Here is a 25,174-nt window from a genome sequence, read left to right as displayed (position 1 = left end):
ATCATTTACCTAGCATATGTGAGGCCCCACATGTAATCTAGTACCGCAAAGAAAACCTTCTTTTTCTCTCTGAGAGAGATTCCGTCCTTTCTCATACTTTGATGTTGAAACAGATATTCCAATCTCCACTTTCTTTCTTAAAATGTTCCTGTAATAGTTTGGATGTAATTGGCTCCCCTAGGCCTGTAGAAAGTGGTGCTATTAGGTGTGGCTTTGCTAGAGTGGGTGTGGCGTTCTTCTTCGGCAGCCTGCGGATCAACATGTAGAACTTTCAGTTGTTCTTCCAGCACTACGCCTGCTTGTATGCGGCCATGCTTCCCACCATGATGATAATGGACTGAACATCTAAAACTGTAAGCTGACCCCAATGAAATGTTTTCCTTCATAAGAGTTGCCTTGGGGCGGGAGAGATGACTCAGTGGTTAAGAGCTCCCACTGCTCTTCCAGAGGTCCTGAGTTCAAATCCCAGCAACCACATGGTGGCTCACAACCATCTGTAATGGGGTCTGATGCCCTCTTCTGGTGTGTCTGAAGACAGCAACAGTGTACTCATATATAATAAACAAAATAAATCTTTAAAAAAAAAAAAAGAGTTGCCTTGGTCATGGTGTTTCTTCTTGGCAATAAAACCCTAAGACAGTTCCCCAAATCTATTAAATGCAACCAATGGTGGTTCTTCCAGTACCACTCAGTACTGATTGTTCTTGGGGAACCGGCCTCATTGTCCACTGTCGATCTGGTCTCAAGATTTTTATTTCTGTTTCTTCTTCCTTATCCCTCACTTCCAACTTAAGTTGAGGATTAACCACCTTCGCTTTGCGCCCGAGGAGAAAAGAAGATTCTGTGAGTAATAGCCTATTCTTTCTTTGTGGTTCACTGACGGTGCCCTGGGCACTTAGCAGTCAGTATTTCCAGTAGCCCAACTGGAGAGAGAGGCCTGAGAAAATGGGGAGTTTTCCCTTTAGCTCCTTGCTTTCACTCCCCCCCCCCCAACCTCGGCTTGCTTGACACAATTCAACTGGAAGATTCGTTGTTTCCTTTGGCTATCTTTAGCCATCCAACGACCCAATCCTAGAGCAGTTATCTCAGTAGAGAACAGATAAACAAGAAAACTAGCCAGGACACAATGGAGATAATAAAGAAACATCTGGGGCTGGTGAGAGAGGTCTTCATAAAACCTACATCAATCCAAGTCTTCCCAGAACAGAAGTCCTAGTGAATCTGAGGGAAGACTAAAGAAATGCCTTAGACACCACCCACGCACGTGATCTGCTAAGCAACACACCTCCCTTCTAGCAGTGAATCGCATGCTGTCTCAAACGCCTAAGGCATAACCGTGAGATAGCATCTCGTCTTTCAGCTGAGAGTAGAGGGCAGGGAGAGCCAAGCCATTTGCTTCTTGTCTCACGGTGACAAAGCAGAGCTGCTGAGCATTTGAACACAAGTGTGTCAAACGTGAAAGTACATGTTTCCTTTACTACCTCACACTGTCACTGGTGGGGGCAAGAGAGGACTGAAAAATTGCATTTCCCATAGACTGTGATGGACTTCCCACTGAAGAGCTGAGAAGGAAGAGAGACGAGCTTGGGGTTAAAGGAGCTAGATATAGCCAAAGTATGACAGCACATGGGGCTGGAGGCAAAAGACGGCTTATTTTATTGTATAGACCGAGTTTTGAATAGGCATGTATATTGGTCCACCAGTAAGCCCAGTGCTCTGGAGATGTAGACATGTTCTTCTAAGGAAGTTAGAGAGCTAGACTAGCTGCCTTGGCGAGCTTTGGGATCAAGTGAGAGACCCTGCTTCACTCATAAATGTGCACACACCCACAAACGTGAATGCACACATGAACACCACTCTCTCTCTTTCTCATACATACACATGCATCAATAAAAAGGAAACACATTGTTCATGTGCTGTCTGGTTTTATGTTGACTCGACACAAGTATAGTTATCAGAGAGGAGTGTGCATGAATCGAGAAAATGCCTCCATCAGATCAGGTTATAGGTAAGCATGTAGGGTATTTTCTTAATTAGTCCTTGATATGGGAGGGCCCAGTTCATCATGGGTAGGGCCACCCCTGGGCTGGTGGTCCTGAGTTTTATAAGAAGCAGGCTGAGCAAGTCACGAGGAACAAGCCAGTAAGAAGCACCCCTCCAAGGCCTCTCCACCAGTTTCTACCTCCATGTCTCTGCCCTGTTTGAGTTACCGCCCTGATTTCTTTTGATGGTAAACTGTGTTGTGGAAGTGTAATCTAAAGAAACCCTTTCCCCCACCCAAACTTGCTTTTTATGCTTATGGTGCTTCAAAAAACAATATAGAGCCTAAGTAAGGCAGTTCAGATTATGAGATACTCAGCAACTGATAATGTGTAAATATGACAATTCATATTGTTCACTGTGTGTGTGTGTGTTTGTGTGCGTATTGTGTGTCTCTGTGTGTCTGTGTTTGTGTGTGTGTGTGTTTGTGTTTCTGTGTGTCTGTGTGTCTGTGTGTGCATGCTCTTGAATATGTTCTGGCAATTTTCTGAAAGTTCTCCACAAAGTTTCCCTGGTGAGTACCTCAGAGTACTGTTAATAAGTCAAGAAGGTAGACAGAGGAGTTTTTAATCGTTCGCAGATCAAATTGTTTTCTGAACTACTCCGTCGACTCTCCACGCTTGCCAAGTATCTTCTGGATGCAATTTCGCTGTGTGGAGTTCAAACAATGACACATCGATATGGTAATCTGTGCTCTTAGGCACTTACATTTCTTACTGTACAATATCTATGAAAGATTTATGCTTAGGGAACTCGTGCCATTGAGGAGCGAGCGGTCATTTCATTTAATTAGTTTGCCTTTTGTAAGCCCAGTTTGAATTCTTTTGAATTCCCCTCTAAGGGCAGGAGAAGTTACCAAGAAAGTGAGTCAGAAAGGATAGTTTCCCGTGCCCATTAGAGCTTCAGCTGAACCAATGGGTTATGGCTTTGCTGTAATTTCCCACTTGTTCCATCCTTGTAGATGTGACTCGTGAACTAGGAAAGCCACTGCTCAGATGTTTCAGATTGGCTTCTGTTAGCCATAAACAAGACATCTTCACGTGTATTAAGTGTCAGTTTTATCACGGCAACGAATGAGTAGCATTTTTCAGCTCGTAATATAGTTTGAATTTTGACAACTATATATTTGTGTAATTGTGGCCACAATCGAGCAGTCAAAGATTTCCATCTGTCTAAATTGTCCCTTGTGCTTTTACACAATAAACTCCGCTCCCTGTCTTCCAGTCTGTGAAAGCCACCAATCTGTTTTCTGTTGCTATGGTTTTGCCTTTACAGGATCTTCCTATGAATGGGTCAGTGTTTGTGTTTATGCCTTTGTGTGTACGAACTTGTGTGCATGTGTGAAGGAGCCAGAAGTTGACGCCGAGTGTTTTCCTCTGTTCCTTGACACCTTATGTTTTTTTTTCCTTTGTTTGTTTGTTTTTTTTTCTTCTTCTTTTTTTTTCTTTCTGGAGCTGAGGACCGAACCTAGGGCCTTACGCTTGCTAGGCAAGCGCTCTACCACTGAGCTAAATCCCCAACCCCATGTTTGTTTGTTTTTTGAGACAGGATTTCCTATTGAACTTGGCATTCACCAATTCAGTGCGAGTGGCTGGCCAACCAGCTCTTAGGATCTTGTCACAGCCTTGCCCTTCCAACATTGGAATTATAAACTTGCCGGGTTTCAAGTTTGTCTTGGGGGTAGGCATCAAGTCTCATGCTTGCTGAACAGGCAGGAACGTTAGCAAACAAGCCATCTCCCTGACCCCTGAATAGATTACACAAACAAATACACACACACACACACACACACACACACACACACACAACTCTATGTTATACTAATAGTTCTTCCTTTAAAAAATGTACGTGTAGGCAGAGAGCCTTCTGGCCGTTGTACATTATGAACACTGTTGATGTACACTATATTTTGTAGTAAATACTTAGATGTTGTATTGCTGGGTTGAGTTCTAAGTGTATCCCTGACCCCTGATCTCTTTCTGAAGTGTCTGTAACACGGGACACCAGCGTTGTCCAGAGTTTGTTATATACACGTAACAACGCTTAGATTCACCAAGATTTCTTATTCTAGCCACCTGTGTGGTGAAGCTCATTGTTTGTTTTGTTTTCTTTTTTTCTTTTTTTTCGGAGCTGGGGACCGAACCCAGGGCCTTGCGCTTGCTAGTCAAGTGCTCTACCACTGAGCTAAATCCCCAACCCCGAAGCTCGTCGTTTTACATCACATTTGCTTAATGAGATCCAGGCCGTCAGTTCGGGTACTCATTAATCTCATCTCCTTTCATTTTAAATCTGCTCACTTAAAAAAAACCTGAATTATTGAGAGGGCTGCACACTGCCATGTGGCTTGAGGAAGACCCACAGGTTCACCGGCTGAGTGGCCCAGCACCGAGAGCCCCTGTGATGTTCAAATGTGTGGTGTAGAGATGAGAGAAAGAGAAGCTGACTGATTTGAGCACTGTGAAGAGAGGCTGAACTGGACACAGGGTGGAGAGGGAGAGTCTGTTGTGAGTATACTGTGCTATCCCCTGAGGCCAGACTGAAGTGCTGACCCATGCTGCCACATCTGGGTCTGTGGCCATAGAGCAGCAGGGGTCTGTATTGATGTCCTGGGGCTCATGTGACCACCAAACACTATGCTGAACATCTGTGTTCTGGGCTGCCACCTGGGACCGTGTTGATATCCAAGGGCTATGCGGAACTGGCTCCTTTCTTTATTTGCCGGAGCACTCAGGAGAGCTGGCTCCCAGCACTTGTCTGCCATGAGGTGCTATGATCCTGGGAGAGATGTCCTCCCCACCCCTCACTCCTGGATGCCTCTGGCAGGCAAGAGAACTGATCCCAAGGTCTTGAGAGCAAGGCCCCTGCCCCTCAATGGCTGCGGCACAGTAGAGTTTTCCTCAGTGCGGCTGAGGAAAGCAGGCTCCGCCCCTCACCTGAGCAGCACAGTAGAGCTGCCCCTAGTGGTGAAGGCTCACTGGAGCTAGACCCAGCATCGGAGAGCCGGAGAGTTGGCTCCTCCCCTTACCTGCTGTGGCATTGGGTTAGCTAGCCAGGGCGGTGCTGGAGAGCTCGCCCTAGTGGTGTGGATGTAAGAGAGCTGCCGGGCTGACCAACTCAGCTACCACCCAGGCCCAGATCCACGACTTTGAATTGGCTAACCTCAACGGCTACCCTAGCTATGAACTGCGGAAGTTACTGGAGGGGCCGGTCCTGAGGATCCAAAGCTGCAGAATCTCCATGACACGGGGCAGCATCGGGATACCCCGAGAGGAGTCCCACTGAAGATCCAGTATTGATAGTGAAGCAGAAGCCAGAGGCCTCGAACCAGACCAATGACTCATTGCAATGAACGTTTGCAAGTAAAGATGTGTAGACAAAAGGGAATACTGTGTGGCACCCTGCGACACACTACAGCTTCTATGACGAGCTTATTAACCTCTTCATATTTTTAGTTTTAAATTTTCTTTTGTGGGGAGGTTGCAAGGGCAGGGGGCTGATTCGAAGGGATGGGAAAATGAGTTGGGATCAGGGTGTGTGATGTGAAATTCACAGAGGATCAATAAAATGTTAAAGAAAAAAGAAGTAATGCTCTGAATTCATGTGATTTATCAGATATACTCTGCCTTTTCCTGTCAACTTGTTGGTTTCCTCTTTATTCTCTTAAATAGTTTCTTTCAAATTGCTTAAGTTTTGAAACTTGATGCAGAGTACCATTTGCTAATAATTTATGTCCCACCTTGTGAATCTTTGCCAAATCCCAATCACATAGGTGTTGGTTTTTCCCCAAGGCCTTACACCTTCAGTTCTTGTGTTTAAACCTCTAGAATCCTGAGTATAGCAACACTGACAGAGGGGTTTGGGTGGGAATACTCATTGATTTGTTCAATAGTACTCCCTTGGCACATACACACATCGAGTGCAAATTCAAAAGCTAAGGGCAGAGTTCACCATGAGAATATAGGTAGTTTCAGAGTCTGAGCAATTCTTGGAAGGAGCCAGAATATATCTATTCCTTCTCTTTTGTCCATAGGTTTCCTGTGCTTGGTGCACATGAGATAAGGCCAATGGTCGTCGGGATTTGCAGGGGACAGGTTAGGTATATGAGATTGACAGTACAGATTGGCTTGGTCCCAACTCTGCCGAATGTTTGCTCCAATTATGTGTCCACAACGGCCCTGATAGAGCAAGCTGGTCTCCTGGGACTCATTTGCTCTTCTCCAGAGAACGGGCATGGTGGTGCTTTGCGTGACATTCCAGATGTGGTTATCAGTATAACAAGCTTCCTCTTTTTAAGATATATTTTATTTTTTTAATTTTTATTTTTTAAGATTTGCTTATTTTATATGAGTTCACTGTCACTGTCTCCAGACACACCAGAAGAGGGCATCAGATGGTTACAGATGGCTGTGAGCCACCATGTGGTTGTTGGGATTTGAACTCAGGACCTCTGGAAGCACAGTCAGTGCTCTTAACCATTGAGCCATCTCTCCAGCCCCGATGTATTTCTATCTTATGTGTATGGATGTTTTGCCTGAATGGACATAAGCACACCACAGGTGTGAAACTCCTGTTGGGGCCAGAAGGGGACCTTGGATCTCCTGGAACCGGTGTGAGCTGTCACGTGGGTGCTGGGAACCAAACTGTAGTGCTTTGCAAGAGCAGCAGGAGCTCTTCATTGGCGAGCCTCCTCTCCAGGTCCCTCTGTCACTTTTTAAGTTGTTTTTACTTGGCGCGGGTGTGTGTGTATGCTATGTATATTTCAGTGCCTCCAGAGGGTGGTGGATCCCCCGAGCACTGGAGTTACAGACCCAGCGGTGGGAGCTGTCTGACATGGTTTTGAACTTGTGTCCTCTAGAAAATCAGCAAGTGCTCTTGATTGTTGAGCTATTTTTCCATCCCCAATGAACTTTTTTTTTTTTTTTTTTTTGAAACAAGGTCTCACTATGTAACTGTGGCTGGCCTGGGACTCACTATGTAGATCAGGCTGTCTTTGAACTCACAGACATCTGCCTGCCCTCTGCCTCCCCAGTGCTGGAAATAAAGGTGTCCACCACCAAGCCTGGGAAGAGCAACTTCCTTTTATTCTTCCTTTTTTCTCTTTTTCCCCCCTTAATTAATTAATTCATTTTACAACCCAATCCCAACCCCCCCAACCTTCCTCTCCCCCAGCCTCTCCCCTCCATTTTTCTTCTGAGAAGGAAGAGGGCCCTTTTCAGGTACCAACCCACCCTGGCACATCAAATCATTGCAGGACTGGGTACATCTTCTCCCAGTCCAGTCAGGGGAACAGGATGCACAGGCAGGTAAGTTAGTGACAGCCCAGTTCCAGTTGTTGAGGGACCAGCATGGAGACCAGGCTGCACATCTGCCACACGTGTGCGCGGAGCCTAGGGCCAGGTCATATATGCCATTTGGCTAGTGGTTCAGTCTGTGAGAGCCCCAAGGGTTCAGGTTAGTTGACTCTGTTGGTCTTCCTGTGGAGTTCCTATCCCCTTCAGGTCCCTCAATCTTCCCAACTCTTCCACAAGACTTCTGAGCTCTGTCTAATATTTGGCTGTGGGTCTCTGCATCTGTTTCAGCCAGCTGCTGGGTACAGTACTCTCAGAGTACAGCCATGATAGGCTCCAGTCTGCAAGCATAACAGAGTATCGCTCGTCTTGTCAGGGGTTGGTGCTCACTCGTGGGGTGGCTCTCAAGTTGGATCGGTCATCGGTTGGCCATTCCCTCTGTCTCTCCTCCATCTTTGTTCCTGTACTTCTTGTAGGCAGCAGCACAAATTGGGTCAGAAGTTTTGTGTATGGGTTGGCGTCCTTATCTCTCCACTGGGAGTCCTGCCTGGTTATACGAGGTGGCCATTTCAGGCTGACAGGAGTTTCAGCTAGAGTCACCCTCATAGACTTCCGGAGTCTTCCGCATCCCAGGTCTCTGGCATGTCCTAGAGATGTACCCTGCCAGCCACCAATTTCCATTCACTCTCCTGGCCCTCACTCCCCAACTCTCCTTCTCATATCCTCTCCCACCCAGCTCCCTCCCTCCATCCACCTCTAATGACGATTTTTCCCCCTTCTGAGTGAGAATCAAGCATTCTCCCTTGGCCCTCATTATTTAGCCTCTCTGGGTCTATGGGATGTATCATGGATATTCTGTACTTTATAGCTAATATCCACTTATCAATAAATACGTACCATGCATGTCCCCCACGGTCTGGTTTACCTCACTCAGGATGATATTTTCTAGTTCCATCCATTTGCCTGCAATTCTCATGACGTCACGATAGCTGAGCAGTATTCCATTGTGTAAATGAAACACATTTCCTTTACCCATCTTTTGTCTGAGGGACATCTGGGTTGTTTCTGGTTTCTGTTTGTTATGAATAAAGCTGCTATGAATATAGTGGAGCATGTGCCCTTGTGGTATAGTGGGGCATTTTGGAGTATATGCCCAGGAGGTGGTACAGCCGGGTCCTGAGGTGGAACCATTCCCAATTTTCTGAGAAACCTCCAGACTTATTTCCAGAGTGGTTGTACAAGTTTGCACTCCCACGAGCGATAGAGGAGTGTTCCTCCTGTGAGGGGCGACTTCTTTACGGCACTTGGTCCTAAAAGCATCTAGCAGTGAGAATCAAAGGATCTATTTATACACAGTTTTGAAGAAAATGACTCGATTCAATCAGGTATCACTGCAAATGCCCATTGTTCATGAAAATGCAATGCTGTGATTGTTCGGTTACACAGAAATTCACCTCTGCCTCTGCTGCTTTGAGTGCTGGGATTAAAGGGGTTTACTACGCCTCCCCAGCCAAAGTTCAACTTCCCAATGAAGATTAAATTCTTGGCATTACAGCGGTATCCATCAGGAATACTTCCTTTAGAAACTTAAATAAGGGCTGGAGAGATGGCTCAGCAGTTAAGAGTACTGACTGCTCTTCCAGAGGTCCTGAGTTCAAATCCCAGCAACCACATGGTGGCTTACAACCATCTGTAATGGGATCTGATGCCCTCTTCTGGTGTGTCTGAAGACAGCGACAGTGTACTCACATATATTAAATATTTAAAAGAAAGAAACTTAAATAAAAAGTACAATTTAGGGTCTAAAACTATTAAAGGCATATCCAAAATGGGAGCTTCCAGGTGATTCTTGAGGTCTAATTTAAGCACATTAATACTCTTCACAACAAAGGGACTGCGGATCAGCAACTGTGTACCATTTTTGCTTCATTGTGTAGCATCAGTTTTATCAGTTTCTCATAAGCTCAGAGTCAAGTAAAAAGAACCAAACTCCTTTGTATTGACTCTGACCTCAGCCAGACTGCCCTGAACACTCACCTTTCCAACCAATTCATGCCCTACTTGGGTTGTGCCATCAGCTCTAGCCACACGTACTTTTAAAGAATAATAAACAGATAAGAGCACAGTGAAATACACAGCAGCATTTTGTGAACTCTAAGTTTGTGCAGACCAGTAGAATCCCCTGTAACCTTCCATTGGGACTTGCCTTTATTTTGTCTAGGCTACAAGCTGCATTTAACTTCCAGGCTCTGAAAGGAATGTTCATGATGGGGATTCAAAGCCAAGAATTGGTCTTAAATAACAAACACGACCTTCTGGGACCTTCCTCATCTGTCTGTTTTCCTCTAGAAAACATGGAAGTAGGAACTGGGCTGAACTCCAAAGGGCAAAATCTGTGACAAGTTACAAGGATCTCAGTGGAATCCGAGCACAGGAGATAACGGAAGGATCTATTTGGACATAACCTTGGAGGAAAGGATCCAGGAACGTTTGGGTATGCAGCATCCGTGTTCCAGGCTGTACTTTTCTATAGGTTATGGTACTAATCCCATAACCCCAGGCCATGTCCTGGATCTTCCTGCCCTTACCTGCTGTACTGGCTGGCTTTGGATGTCAACTTGACACAAACTGGAGTTATCACAGAGAAAGGAGCCTCAGTTGCGGAAATGCCTATACAAGACCCAGCTGTAAGACATTTTCTCAACTAGTGGTCAGGGTGGGAGGTTCCAGCCCATTGTGGATGGTGTTGTCTCTAGGCTGGTGGTCTCGGGTTCTATAAGAAAGCAAGCTGAGCAAGCCAGGGGAAGCAAGCCAGTAAGAAACATCCCTCCATGGCCTCTGCATCAGCTCCTGCTTCCTGACCTGCTTGAGTTCCAGTTCTGACTTCCTTCGGTGATGAAACGGCAATGTGGAAGTGTAAGCTGAATAAACCCTTTCCTCCCCAACTTGCTTCTTGGTCATGATGTTTGTGCAGGAACAGAAACCCTAAGACACCTGCCTTCTCTTTCTCTGTGGGCCTATACATATTTGGAGTACTTGTCCCTGTAATCTGCAATGAGTCTTTGAGTGTTCTCAAGACTCATTTCTACAAACCCTTTTTTGTCCCAGCACATACAGTCGTGGGGGAGGCTGGAGGTTAACATCTGTGTCCTCTGCCATTGCTCCCCACTTCTGGAGACAGGGAGGGTCTCCTGAACTTGGCCGGCTGACTGGTCAGATGGTCTGGCTTTTTGAGTTCTAGTGTGGTATCTGTCTTCGCCTTCTTGGCAGCAGAATTAGAGATGATTGCAGGTGATCCAAACTCAGGCCCTCATGCCAGCATTTTACTGACTGAACCGTCACCCCACTCCTCAGGGAACCTCACTAAATTTCTCTCCATGCTTCTGTAGTTCACACACACGGGTATGCAGGTATGTGCCTGGGTGTGCCACGAAGGCACCGGATGTCCTTCTGTGCCTTACTCCTATAAGGCAAGATCTCTTGCGAACCTAGAGCTCACCTGTTACATTTAGGCTGGCTGCCCACCAGATTCCCAGATCTACCTGTCTTCTGCCATCCAATGCTGGGGGGCGGGGGGTGAGGTCACGGGTACAAGCAGCCATACCGAGTTTTTTGTTTTTAATTTGAGTGCCGAAAGTTTTAATGTGGTGCCTCATGCCTGCATAGCAGGTGCGTATCCACTAAGGCATCCCCTCAGTCTACCAAGCTGTATGTCTATGAAACCCTCTCTCATCTCTACCTTACTAGTTTGGTGATAGAACCCTTTTCCACGGTGCCTTCTCTCAACTGCAAGCTCTCCAGTGTTGCCTCCATTATTTTTTTTCCCATGTAAAGCATTTAGCATAGTCAAATACTGAGCATTTGTTGAATGAGTTGTAGGCTCAGCGAGCTGCTTCTATGCAAAACACGGTCTTGGTAAGGAATCTCGTTTTTTAAAAGCCCTACTATGCACGCCATGCTCGCATATGCTGCAGTGCAGTATGTGATAGGTTACTGCAACGCAGTCACTCAGGTTAACGACAGGGACAGCCAGCAGGGCAATCCGCCTCTGAGGAAGGAGTCCGAAACTGCTGTTTTTATTTGCTACCAACATGTTTTTATTGTAAGTAATACAAAAGGTATGGCAAATGGACAAACCACTCTCTGGTTTGGTTTCAACCAATTCGGCTGGCACGCAAGTGAGTCCAATGGATAGTGACATTTGAACAATGGTTTTGAAAGGCAATGAATTCAATGACCAGACAATAAATACATAAGTTTGCCTTCTAGCACCCAGTTAAGACATCCAGTTTCCAAAGGAGTATTGATCTGTAACCCTCTGAATTTCCTGCTGGTTTCCTCTCCTGCCCTCTGATATAGAATGAACACTGTAGCTCTCCCTCTCCAGGGAAGTCCCACCTGGAGTCACCCCTTACTTGAGCTGCGTTTAAAGATGGACATCTACGAAAACCCCCCTGGCTAGAGGTTGTGGCCTTTGGGTGACACCGACAATCATATGCCTCTACTTTCCCATTCTTTTAAGTGGGAAGGGCTTGGATAAACTGACTAGTATTTTCATCAGGTTCAAGGAAGGGAGCAAAGGCCTTCAGCTCAGGGCTTTGAAGGGCAACTTGAGAGATATCTTTCTATCCTTTCCCTCAGGAGGGCTGTATGGAGTGACACAGGTCTACTTGGCCCATCCACTTGTTTGCTATATGTAACCTAGGTCATTTTTCTGATGGCTAGTAACCCGGAAAGGTAAGGTTGCCAGAGGAGAGACGCCACATTCACCCTCGAATACAGCACAGGGTTCACAGACCCTTCAGAGAAAGTTCTCAGGTGGACCCCGGCAGGCCAAACCGGTAACTCCATCTAGAGGGCCCAGAAAAGGGCGGAAGCAACATCAACACCAGGACTCCTGCCCACAGGCTTTAAGACCGTGCTCTAGGCAGTGACTTCCCACAGTGCTTCTCTGACCCGCTGAACCCAAAGCACCAAAACAGAGCATTCTGTAGCAGTCTGAGCAAACGGAATGAGAGCAATTATGCACCCGGAGGGAATGCGCACCCTGATGTCTGCACCGTGAAATCCAAATAGCAGAACGAGTTTCAAGTATGAAGAAGCGCGGTGAAAGCAGTGCCTGTGGATGGATGGACAGCCTACAGCAGCCTGGAATGTTTGTCTGTTTTTTTAACCTGGGACTACAGCCAACAATGAATGCTCTGCATGATGACTGGGTTTAAAGATCAGGATGTACAGAAATATGCTCGAGGGCATTTCTGACTGACATCATGGGTACGTTCTGTGCCCAGCATCTGGCTTTATCTCTTGTTGACTATGGCTAGCCAAAGGCAAAGTGGGGGTGGCGGCCAGGCCTAGGCAGGCATACTTGGTGCCAAGAGCATTTTGCATCGCATACCTGATGCCCAAGTCTCAGCCAAGGAGGTGGGGAGCACCAAAGGGACAGGTCAAGGGTCGTGGTCGGGAGCACCTTGGGGAAGGAAGGTCGAGATGCAGGACCTGGTAAGTACAGTGTGAGGATGCTGGACTCTTGGGGCTGGCTTACACAGCCTAGATTGCCATCTAAGGTGTGCGACCTCTACAGTTCTAGGGCTGTGATTTCAGTCCGGAAAAACAGCAAGTTCAGTGTCCAAATGAAGATTCCTTTTTACCTTTAAACATTTTCTAGTCTAAGAACAAGTCAAAGGAGAAAGCAGCTTACTGTGTACTACAGCTTTGCCGAGGCCTCTAGAAGCAAGTTTTAACAAGTTCCTATGGGAACCCAGAAACAAAACACACCTCACAAAGCAGAACATACTTCTACACATCTAGAAAGGACAACCCCGTAACAGTCTCTACTGCTAACATGCATCCTGGCACTGGCCAGGTCATGCATGGTCATGGCACTGGCGCCCTAACACACACTACTCTTCTATGCCTAACACTTGCCCATTAACCTTCAGCTCAGACCAGAAATAGCAGAAAGGCAACTGGCTTTTGAATGGTTGGGAATCCCTAGGTTTTTATTACCAGGATGGATTGCTTCTGTGTACAGCCAAGTTGCCTGAAATCTGAAAACACAGTCAGGAAGCCTCAAGTCATAAGCTGCCAGTTCTGTTCCTACAGAACACCCCTCTCACTGCTCCCTTCTCCACAGTACCATGTGTTCCCACCACTGCACAGGACACCTACGGGGGTGGGGGGGGCACTAGATTGCTTGGAGCAGCTCTTTTCACACAACCGGACAGGAGGCAGCACCCAGACTCTTGCTCTGCCTAGAGTTCACTGTGCAGGCCACCTGGCACAGTCCCTTAACGAAGGTAACCTCTACATGCTACTTTAACATTGATATAATTAATGTCACACTATGCTAAACAGACCTCTGCCAGGGGCAACGGCTACAAGTTCTGGTGCTTTGCCTCTTTTAATGTTTAATGCACATCTAGACACCAAAAGTATTACGCCTAACCTACTGAAATCTAGCAATTGTGTTAAAAACTCACGCAGCATGTTGCTGGCATCACTGAAAATTTTGTTGAAGACCGTGATAAGAGACGTTAAATCCAAGTCCCAACATCTGCCTTTAGTTGCACTTTCGCAGGACTGGTGTGAGGCTTAGCAATAAATAATATACATGAATAATAATAGAAATAACTTATGTAAATGTGGAACTTGATAAAGAATTCCCCATCTGCTAAGTGCTGTTCCAATGCTATTAATTCCATGTGCTAATATATTTATCACTGTTCATAGGAAAATAACGAGTTAAAAGCAAGAACTGAAATATACAAGAATATATTACTGCAAATAGGACCACAGTGGAAAGACACTTGACTTGAGGGCTAGCGTCAAGAAATGGATCATTGCTGGGATCTATTTTAATCACCCAGAGACTGACGGTCAAACTCAAGAGACGCGGGCGACCACAGGAATATTGCTGGCTAATACGTGTTATTGCATTCCATAGAACTAAAGATTAGAAAACTTCAAGTAGAGTACCGGGTCGCCGTCCCCCCCCCCCAACTCCCAGCCTTAGCTCCCAACAGAATCTGGCTGGAACCCTGCCTGAGCTAGAAATTAACAGAGCTACACTTAATTCCTGACTGCTCAGTGCTTGGCTGTGCGTCCCGTTAAAAACACCAATAAAGACATTGTGTGACCTGACCATTCACACGAAAGCTTCCTCTAAATGGGAAAATCCTCTTTCTGTTCAAGGAATAATTTACTCATTACAGGAGAAAAAAAAGAAGAAAGTAGAAAGTACAGGGTTTTACACACTTTTGCCAACTGAAGTAGAAGAGTTTTTTTTTTTTTTTTTAAATGAAACATCTTCAGGTATTTTTTTTTTCACCATGCATTTATCAGGATAGAAAAACAGAAATTATACATTTTAACTAACCAACCCCCCCTCCCCAAAAAGAGCAAAACTTTGAGTGAGAGACACTTGATATAGGGCTTGCAGAATAGCAACCCTCGTCTCTACACCGGGGCTAGCTAGCGAGTAGCAAGCAAACTGTAATTATTGTCAGAGAACAATTATGTGCTTCTCGAGCACCCTGCTTCCCAAGATGACACAGCAGATGGCTCTGAGGTGCAGCAGGTCACTGGTCCTCCCACAACATTCTGCTGGATCCGGCTCCACTGCCCCGCCCCCCTGTCATTCAGCCGGGGTGGGGGATGGGGGTGGGATCAGGTTCAGGAACTCCAGCATGGTGGTAGAGAGCACAAACTGGGGTGTGTGTGTGGTGTGTGTGGTGTGTATGTGTATGTATGTGGTGTGTGTGTGTGTATGTGTGTGTGGTGTGTGTGGTGTGTGTGTGTGTGTGTATATGTATGGTGTGTGTATATAGTGTGTATGTGTGTGTGTGTGGTGGTGTGGGGTGTGTGTGGTGTGTAGGGTGTGTGTGTGTGTATGTGTTTGTGTATGTGTGTGGTGTGTGTGTGGGTGTGTGTGGTGTGTATGTGTGTGTGTGTATGGTGTGTATGTATGTGGTATGTGTGTGTGTGTGTGTGTGTCTTAACCTGAGATCTGCTTCGATGAGAGCAGAGGGTTGAAAGGACCAAAGAGTTCTCAGTGCCTTGAGAACCTGGTCTGTGTAACTTTTTGATTCCGTGTAAATAACTGAGGCCTGCCTGCCTGTCTTTCTGGAGTGAAGTCAGGCAGGCTGTGTGTGTGTATGTGTGTGTGTGTGTGTGTGTGTGTGTGTGTGTGTCTGTCAGTCACTCATGAGGAATAAACTGCTTTCTGCAGCGGTGAGCCCACAGAAACTGAAATACTGTGTCTGTTCATCCCCAGTGTACTGTTACTATTGGTTCAGGGGGGCTGGGTCTCTGTGGGGGAAAAAGGTGAATTTAAAATGTAGTATAAAAGTGACTTTGAGAGTAGAAAAACCAAAAGCCTTATGCGCATTCCTTTCTAAGCTGTTATGTTCATGTGATTATAAAACCCAAAGTTTAGGAGTTGGAATTTAAGAGTTTGCACTTGTAGTTTACACGCATGTAAAGAGTACCAGCTCTTTCAGTATTTGTAGAGCACCGCGGTTCTTTAGAAAATGGTCTGAGTACTCAATTACTGGTGCCCTACTTCCCTTGCTCCCTTGAGTTTAGAAATGAATCCGTGTCAAAAGGTCACTGAGAGCGAGGGGTGAAGGCAGCAGATTTGTCAAGGGCTGTGAGAGTTCAGACTGCCCCTCCCCACTCCCAAGGAGTTTTGTCATTTCTAAGGAAACTGTCCTGATCACAGATGGTTTCAGGGAAGTTTTTTTAGTTGTATGTCCTAGAATTGCAAGTAATTTGAGTATATAAAAAATGTCCCTTAAGTAATTGTAAAGACCTGGGTGAGGGCTAAAGAGGTGGGAATATCCTACTGGATGTCCGTTCAGTTAACCAACTTGCTGAAAACCCTACAAGGAAGCCTCAGAAAGAAGTAGTTCGGTACTTCATTAGGAGGATTTGAAAAATCAAACTGAGGAAAACCAGTCAAAATGGAACCCCTCTCTTTCAGAAGACAGGAGGTCAAAGGGGTAGTTTCAGCTTATTTCCTTAAACAAGAACAAAACCAAAACCAAGACTGAGTTGGGGTTGCTTGAGCTACGCAATCCTAGCTTGAAGAGGCTGGAGGCAGCAGGTGCCAGCTGGGCCTGGCCTGCATAACTGGACAGAACCCATCCATAGGAAGGAAGCTGGTAGGAGATGAAGGCCTATGTTCTCATGGATCTGAGGGACCACTATTACTAATCATTCCAGGACTTACGGCTTCGATTGCTTTCCCATTGTGAGGATGAATGTATGAGCACCTTCCATGGGAAGCCCACGGATGTGAGCATGAACATTACAGAGGACTGCTTTTTTTTTTTTTTAAATTTTTTTGGATAAGGCTTATATAAGCTGTCCATCCTCAGCCTGCACGAGAGGCAAAAGCCTTTTAAATTTTTATTTATTTTTTAATCGTGTATATATAGTGAGTATAGCTTCAGATAGCTGTTCTCTTCTTATGAATTGAGGGAGGAGTGCCAGCAATTTCTGTGCACCCCTACAGAATTTGTGTATTTTGACATACCCAGCCCGTAAGTGCTGAAAATTTTCTTAGAATATACTTAAAGGCAAACATAAATGGCTAGAAACACATGCAAAATTTAAAATGACCTTTCAATATACGGTTCCTACTTTTTTGGTATTTTTTTTAAAGATTTGGAAATTATACAATGTCTTTCATTTCATGTCACAAGCAGGCATGTATTATTCTGATGGCTATCAGTATGTGCTAACACAAGCGTCACGCTGGAATGGGGACTTTTAATGTTATTCTTTCCTGGACTCTACTGTAATGTGACAAAAATGTGCTTTAAGAAAATGTGAGCCACTTCTATGCTTCTCATAAAAAATAGTCAGCTGGCATGGTGGTGCATGCCTTGAGTCCTAGAGGGCAGATCTACACGAGTTCGAGGCCAGCCTGGTCTACACAGTGAGTTCCAGGATAGCCAGGGCTACACAGAGAAACCCCGTCTCAGGAAAAACAAAACCAAGACAAAAAACAAAAACAAAATTGTGTTTTCTCCAGAAGAGCAGTTCTTTGGACAGAAGACTGAAACAACTGTGATGTTAGAAAGTTGACATGATTTAACTCCTGCAACGAGAATGGCTGTGACTGGCTTTAATAGTGACAGCTTTTAAGAGAGCAGCTATGGTTATTTAAAAACACGTTTAGGACATACTTAAAAATTCAAAATGTTTGCTATTGACTTCCTCAAACAAGTTGCCTAGCGCCCCGTTGCAGGCCGGAGGCACACATACCTTTCTATTTAAAGGAAAGTACTGTCTTTGAGATAGCAGCACCCAGTACATCCTGGAGTCTTCATTTTTACTTAGAATGACCACGTGGAGATTCTGTTTTTTTAACTGAGCTTCTGAGCTGTTTTTAGTAAATCACTTGGGGCTAAATTCAAGTCTACCGGTCAGAGTGGGTCCTGAGAGAAAAATCATGAAAAGCTGGGGGGTGCAGAAATGGCCCCAAGCTAACTGAACAGTTCCTCCATTGCTTGAGTGTCTGTCTTCTTTAAAGAGGGACCAAGTAGGAGGCTACAGCCCACTGGGTGCTCTCAGGTACTCGGGGACTGTGTTTCTAAGGCTGGCTGGCTAGAAATCCTTGCCTGTGATGGTTCGGGGGCCTAACTGGAGAACCGGCCTCGAATCCTTTAGGAGGTTGTTAGAATTGCAGCCGGTCATATAAATGCTGGAGTCTTTGGAACCAAACACTGAACGGAAGCTACCAGGCATAATCTTGCACTACTTCTACCGAAAGCTGCTTCAGCAGATCCTCAGGGCAGTAGGGTCTCATCAGTGAAATCACTGGATAGATTCTGACAAAGGCATGTGAATGGATAAGGCCGTGTAAGGATGTGCTGGGTAAACTCTTCAGTCTACGTATGCTTCTCTGTGCTACTAAGGACCCTAATGGCAAGTCTCCTTGTGTGAAAATTGGGGTTCAGAGGTGTGAGCCCGATGTAGAGACATATATCCAGAGAGCACCTATAAGGACGAAGAGCTGGGGCAGAGATGTGAAGTCAGATACATGCCCTTTCTGCACCATCCCTTGCACAATATGCCAAGTTTCTATTACCCAAATGTTTATGCTTTGAAAATACTACTCTAAGCCAGGGGTGGGGTGAGGGCGACAGCTCATGCCTTTAGTCCAAGCACACTGGAGACAGAGGCAGAGGATCTCTGAGTTTAAGGCTAGACTGGCATACTGAGCAAATTCCAGGACAGCCAGGGCTACATAGAGAAACCCCGTCTAGAAAAGCCAAAACGAACAAACTAACCAACCAATCAAACAAACCCAAAAGCCAAACACATAAACACACACAAATCTAAAAAACCAAAATCAACCTCCCACTACCCCACCCCCGAAAAGCCAAAACAAAACTATTTAGAAATGAAGTTAAACTCTATACTTGAAAACTCTAGAGAATACGGGAAGATTCCGGTTTAGAAGAGCTGTATTTTTTCTTGAGCAAAGCTAAGGAAAACAACTTTCTTTCCTTTCTTTCTTTTTCTTTTCTTTTCTTTTTTTTTTTTTTTGGCTAAAGCGATGTAGTGAGTTTTATGTCCGATTTCCAGGTTCTAGCAAAAATGTGTCTATTGTGGGCCTTGTTCAATGACAAGGCAGAAAACTCACCCTCCAAGTGGGCTCTGGGCTGATTTCTGTCTCAGGTTTGACAGTGTTGACAGCACAGCCTAGTGCTGGAATGACCAAGTGCAGAACATTTTCGCGGCCTAGCTTCTGTCTTTTTAAATTTTGCTTTTGGAAAAAAAAAAAATCCTGTTCCTTGAGATACTGAATAGGAAGAATGTAATGTCATAAAAAAAAAAATTCCCAACGTCCAAAGCTCTCAGGAAAGACATCAAATTCTTCTCCATACAAAGCAATCACATGCACCTTTCAGCGGCAAAGAAGTAAGGCTCCATAATATATATAAACGCCATCTGAAGCCTATCCTACTGTAGAAACATCAGCTGCCCTTTCAGAGTTCTACACTGAGACATGATCTACCTTTTACTCATATGCACTCAGACACGATTCAAAACGCAGCTGAACTCCCCCCAAAGCTGCTTTTCTACACATTCTATGGAGTGGGGCCAGCTTAGCACTCAGCCGCGGATAATAAGGCAAAGGTGGCATGGACTGTACAGGACCCAGAGAGAACAGTGAAGTACAACTGTTTACAGGCTAGGTTAGCTCTGCAGAGAGCAGGGCTCAGCACAAGGCACCAAAAAAAAAAAAAAAAAAAAAAAAAAAAAAAAAACAAACAAAAAAAAAAAAAAAACAAAAAAACAAAAAAAAAAAACCAAAAAAAAAACAAAAAAAAAAAAACCAAAAAAAACCCCAAAAAAACCCCACATCCTGGGGAATGGACAGAGAGGTCACTTTAGAGAGTAAATAGCTATCTCTAAAAGAGGGGAAAAGGCATTCCCTCAGACATTACTGACAACATACACTATAGAAATAGGAGACACCCCCGACTGACAGTTGGTTGCGATCTATGTGCCGGGCGCACGCAGAACAAGCATTCTGCGCTGCCTAGGGGACCTTGGTGATGGCGTGTGGGAAGACTGCGGAATCAGAGCCATTGCCCAAAGCCAGGCCCTCTGCAAAGCGTTCGGTGAAAGACGGTATGACGGCAATTGGCTGGGGGCAGCTGGGCGATCTCTCATTAGCAAGGCAATCACAGGAATATTAATTAGAAGTCCTGGTGATGAGAGGTCAGGCACCACACAAGGCAGCGCGTGGCAGACGCGCCGTGGTGGTAGGTGGAGAGAGCTAAATGGTGTTCCTATCTCTAGTCAGAGCAGGAAGCGGTTCCCTAAAACCAAGAACAAAGTAACACGAGATGCAAGGAAAGGATAACATTTCAAACCAGAGAACATAGGCACTCTATCTTTAAAACCTACCTGAGGTACACTCACTCCTTAAATCTATTGCAAGTAATAAGATGCTTATAGCATCTTTCCCAAAAGAAACAATTAAGTACTCACTGTACTGCATACAGCACTCAGGACACGTAAGTTCAGCTTTCCAAAGAGTAAATAGAAGAATCTATCCCTTAAACAGTCACTTGAAAGATATTGGGGTCCCCCCTTTTTTTGTGGTATCTAAACCTTTATCGTTTATTGCTAGCAAAAGCTTTTGGACAGGAAGGAAATGCTGAGGACTTAGGCTCGCTCACCTTCCTCACTGGACAAGACTCCGCTGTGAGTCACCTTTCACTGAACAAGCCCTCGTAACTATCAGTCACCTCTACTCTTTCTTTAAAATTCATTTATTCTTCTGGTCTACGAAAAAGTAACACTTTACGAGATCAGGGATCGTTCTCTCTCCCTTCCCCCGTCTCTTACACACACACACACACACACACACACACACACACACACACACACACACACACTCACTCACAAGTACCAAAGCAGGCCCAGCAGCTGCAGGCAGATTACATCATAACTCAGCTGGGCCTGGATCCCCATCCTACACTGGCAGCATTCAAGGTTAGAAAACGAAATGGCAGCACAATTGGTCAGCAGCTTCTCTTCTGGAAGTCTTCCAGGTTCTTGAAACAGACAGACAAACAAACAAGTGTATGAACGTAAAGCTGCAATCGCTCTTGCATTGATCTCTGAACAGTAAACTAGGTGGTTTCCTTGGTGAGGCAGAACCCACCCAGAAGCTGGCAGCTAGAAGGGTCCTCGGCCAGCAGTCTGGAACTGCTCTGCAAGGCTTGCCTGGGGGACTCCCAGCCACCAGTGTGTTCAGATGACGAGCTCGCGGCATCCCCGGGGAGCCTCAGGCTGTGTTCAGCTCCGAGGTGCTCTGGCTGGACGACAGGTGAGAATGCAGGTTGTCCTTGTATCTCTCCAGGTCTTGGAAGTATGGGTGATTCAGGGCGCCATAAGCGGATATTCTTTTAGCTGGATTAAACGTCAAGCATTTCTGCAACCAAGAGAACATCTGGTGTGAAACCTATCTCGGCAAATAATGTGCGTGAACGCTGCACCTTGGGGACACAGTCTCTTGGAAAAGGCGGCTAAAATTTCTCCACAGTTCTGCTTGAGGAGCAAAATCACCAGCAGGACAGTGAACTAAATTAAACACCAGGACGATCAATGCGGCGACCGTAAAAATAATTACTTTGATTACCTGATATCTGACCTTCTGGAATTACAACTTATTCAAGGGTTGAATACTTTGGGCAGGCTGGGAGGAAGAGTCTGACCTTTCTTCAGGTTGCCCTTGACCACATAACTGACCTAGGCCTTCGATCATGCTTCTACTTGCCTCCATGAGGAGAACATGGCGCGGGGTACTGCTGCCTCTCTGGCCTTGGCAGCAGGGTGAGATACAGAGACACATGTTTTTTTTCTTTTTTTTCTTTTTTTCGGAGCTGGGGACCGAACCCAGGGCCCTGTGCTTGCTAGGCAAGCGCTCTACCACTGAGCTAAATCCCCAACCCCGACACACATGTTTTGATTGGCCCGCAGTCTGAATCAAGAGTACACGCTCTTAATTCAGGAGGTTAATAACAGACTTATTACTCACTGGGCTCTGACTCCAAGAACAGAGCAGTGACAAGGAAGGGCCTTCTGTGTCTGAAGGAAGGACATTATGTACAACATTAACAATGAGGAGTTTGAGTTTCAAAATACAAAAGTGCTTGTTTTTTTTAAAGGGAAAAAGAAACCCTTTCATTTTAAGTATGAGTATACGTGTCTTTGTGTGTGGGGATGTGTACATGAACCCAGGTGCCTGTGGGGCCCAAATACTGTCTCTGGGGCTGGAGTTACAGGCTGTTGTAAGTTTCTTGATACAGGTCCTGGGAATTGACCTTGGACTGTCTGCAAAAATGATACATATTCTTGAGAGCTGAGACACCTCTCCAGCTCTAGGATCTTAGTTTTTAACGGGATATCTTATATGTGAATGGCACAAAAAAAAAAAAAAAAAACAAAAAAAACCCCACTTATTCAGTAAATCAATCACCACAAGTATCATTACTTGGTTCTCTGGGGGGAGAGTTTTGCAAAGATGTGACTAGCACGTTGCTTCAAGTGGCACGAAACTTTAAGGGAGGAAACGAGAGTTTTCGTGTCAAGAAGCCTAGGCCCAAGGAACCTGGAGTCTTTCTGTGTCCAAATACGCCTTCAAAATAAGGCGTTGAGAGCTGGGTTAGAAAGACAGTGCGGAATCGAAAACCACCAGCAGGAAACAGAATCCACTGAAAAGAGTACAGCCTCCCACGTCACGTGGTTGAAATACTGCTTGTCATGCTGTCCCAATGGCACAAGCCGACGACGTTCCAGGAACTTACCAGAAGGAGGTCTTTGCCTAGCTCGTCGATGTCTGTCACAAACTTCTCGATGGGTTGGGCAGATTTGGAGTGAAAAGCCTGTCTGGGAAGAGCAACATCCCGGGGCCAGTCTTCTTCTCCTGGGAGTCCGATGACGCTAGAGAAGAACCAGACGGGAGTGTGAGCACTAGTAGTCACGCGGAGACCTTCCTTACCGTAGAGCTCAGAGCGGGCAAATGCTATGGGGCAGCATGGGGAGAACCTCACCTTGCGATGGAAAGGACTTCTCATTTACCCTACTGCCACACCGCACAAACTCAGGGGACACCACCACAAGCTTCACCGAGGGAAGTCTGACAGACGCGGCAGATGCCCAATGGAAGGGGTGCATGTGAACGGCACTTCTGTAGCCAGGGGTAAGTCCTGGTGTGGCGATGGGGCGGGGGTGCGCCCCACAGTGTAAGTCCGGGTGTACTGACGGCAGGGCCTGCTATTCGGAAGGCTGCTCACCTGGACATACAGTGCCCTCAGCTACATCTGAAGCTTTGCTTTGCGTTCTGATACAATAGTTCTGGGAAGACGCGTTTCCCCGAAGCTCAACCAGCTCGGCTTACGACACATGCATTACGTTGGCTAAGGCTCTTAAGTTAAAGCGTAATTTTTCTAAACCGTTACATAAATTAGACTCAATAGTAGGGCTAAGAAGTACGTCAGGCCTGTTTTATACAAGCACTGTGTAACAGTCTCTCAGAGTGAGAAACTGTTAAAAGGGAGATCATTTAGAGTTCCCCTGACTACCATCCTGGGGTCAGAAACGTGGAGGAAACAGCAAGCCGCAACAGGAGCTCATGCTTTGGAAAGAGGCAGATGTGGCTTCGAACTCAGCACCTGCGCCTAATTGACAGGTAAGGACAAATTACATGATGACTATGAGCTCTGGTGTCTTTATGTACATGACAATGGTAATTGCTGGTTACAACGAGGGTTGGCAGTAATTTATTGAAACGGCACATTATAGTCCCTGGAACACAGTACATGCAGCCAATATCCACTTGTTACTTATTAATGGTAAGTTAGCAGGTGGCCCTATGTAATTTATCCACATGTAGTATTACTTATAGTTTATGTATAGGTGCTAAGTGTATTTGGACCGTGCACTGACTCTGTGTAATAATTCTGAACTGAAAAAACAAAACCACACTTTAGCGGACAGGATATATAGCAATTAAATGGCGCTGGCCTGAATTAAGGTCCTGCTTTGTACTTCCTGAAGTGCAGGCCCAGAAGGCGTGGTCATAAGCATCTTTTAGGAAGGGAGGGAGAAAATGTCACAGGACCTACAGCGCATTGTCACTGTTCCCCCCCTTTTACAGAGCCCAGGTTACAGACCTCCCAGGAAAGAACAGCTTCACCATTGCCAGTGCACATGCCCCCGGGTGTCGAGGCAAGACACTAACTTTGTCCCCACTGGGCATCTGCAGAGAGTCACATTCCTCAGGCATACAAAGACCCATGGATACACTTCCTGGATTGATGAGCAAACTCACAACTCAGGCAACATACAATTGTGCTTAATAGCCAGGTCTATAGTGGGCAATGAAGGGGTAAAAATATCATGATAACCATGAAAGGTAACTCAGGGATGGGTTTGGAAAGAACGGGATACGGCAGAGGAGGAAAAGGAGACTTCTTACAGACAGTTTGAAATGTCTTCCCTTTTATACAAGGGCTTTATTTAGTACATCCTCATCATCCGTCACCTAGCAGCGGATTATAATGGTGCCTAGAATTTAAATCACTTTACTGACAGTATCTTTTCTTTTGAGACGGCTGGTTTCAAACTCAGAATCCTTCTGCCTCAGCCTCCTGAGTGTTATTAATAGCTCAGAACATACCTATAGATTTGAAATCTTACAAATAGAGCCATCAGAAGCCAAACAGTTTCAGAGAAACAGTCTGTCTGATATGTAAATATGTATTAACTACACATAATGCACATGGGTACATACATACATACATACATACATACATAAAAATAAAACTCAGAGCCTATTGTCCTTTCTGACTCCTATAAAAAGCTGTGAGAGACATACAGGTCAGGAGTGCCACCTCACTGCAGGGATGGCGAGACAGAAGAATGAGGAAGGAGGACGCCTGCCCAGGTCACACGCCGTGCGGCCAGTCTCGGTTCTCTGTACTCCATTCCAGCATCGCTCTACCGCCATTTAACTGTGATACTGCTCTCAGAAAACGCTCTCGATGCCATGGCCTCACATCACTGCTTTACTTCTGAAGTGCTCACTGTTCTCTGGAAGCAGAAGTCTGTCTACAGCTCACCTTATTAAGAGTATAAGACTATGACTTTCCTTTAAAAAAAAAATCAGCTTCCAGTAAGGACCACCATGACCTTTCAGGAGCAGAATGAAGTCATGACAGGTTCATCAGAAACGGTTTGCATTGTAATTCTCTGTTTGAACCGTTGTATAGAAACGGCAGGCAGACGACTGAACGGCAGGGCACAGGATCTAT

The 25,174-nt window shown here is 45.6% G+C and overlaps 1 protein-coding gene across 1 annotated transcript in view; it reads right to left on the bottom strand.

The window, feature by feature from the left end:
* Positions 1 to 20,610: 20,610 nt before the first annotated feature.
* The window catches only part of Cdk6 (cyclin dependent kinase 6), a 180,446-nt gene continuing 175,882 nt past the window's right edge, over positions 20,611 to 25,174 (bottom strand). Inside the window, exons 7-8 of the mRNA XM_032906991.1 lie at positions 22,667 to 22,802; positions 20,611 to 21,291 (exon numbers count right to left, since the gene is read on the bottom strand). Coding sequence (XP_032762882.1) covers positions 21,145 to 21,291; positions 22,667 to 22,802 — 283 coding nt within the window. The 3' untranslated portion in view covers positions 20,611 to 21,144. The remainder of the gene's footprint in view (positions 21,292 to 22,666; positions 22,803 to 25,174) is intronic.

This window comes from Rattus rattus, chromosome 6, assembly GCF_011064425.1.
Source record: "Rattus rattus isolate New Zealand chromosome 6, Rrattus_CSIRO_v1, whole genome shotgun sequence".
NCBI lineage: Eukaryota > Metazoa > Chordata > Mammalia > Rodentia > Muridae > Rattus > Rattus rattus.
Note: the sequence above shows the minus strand (reverse complement) of the source record. Positions and strands in the feature narration are given on the sequence as shown.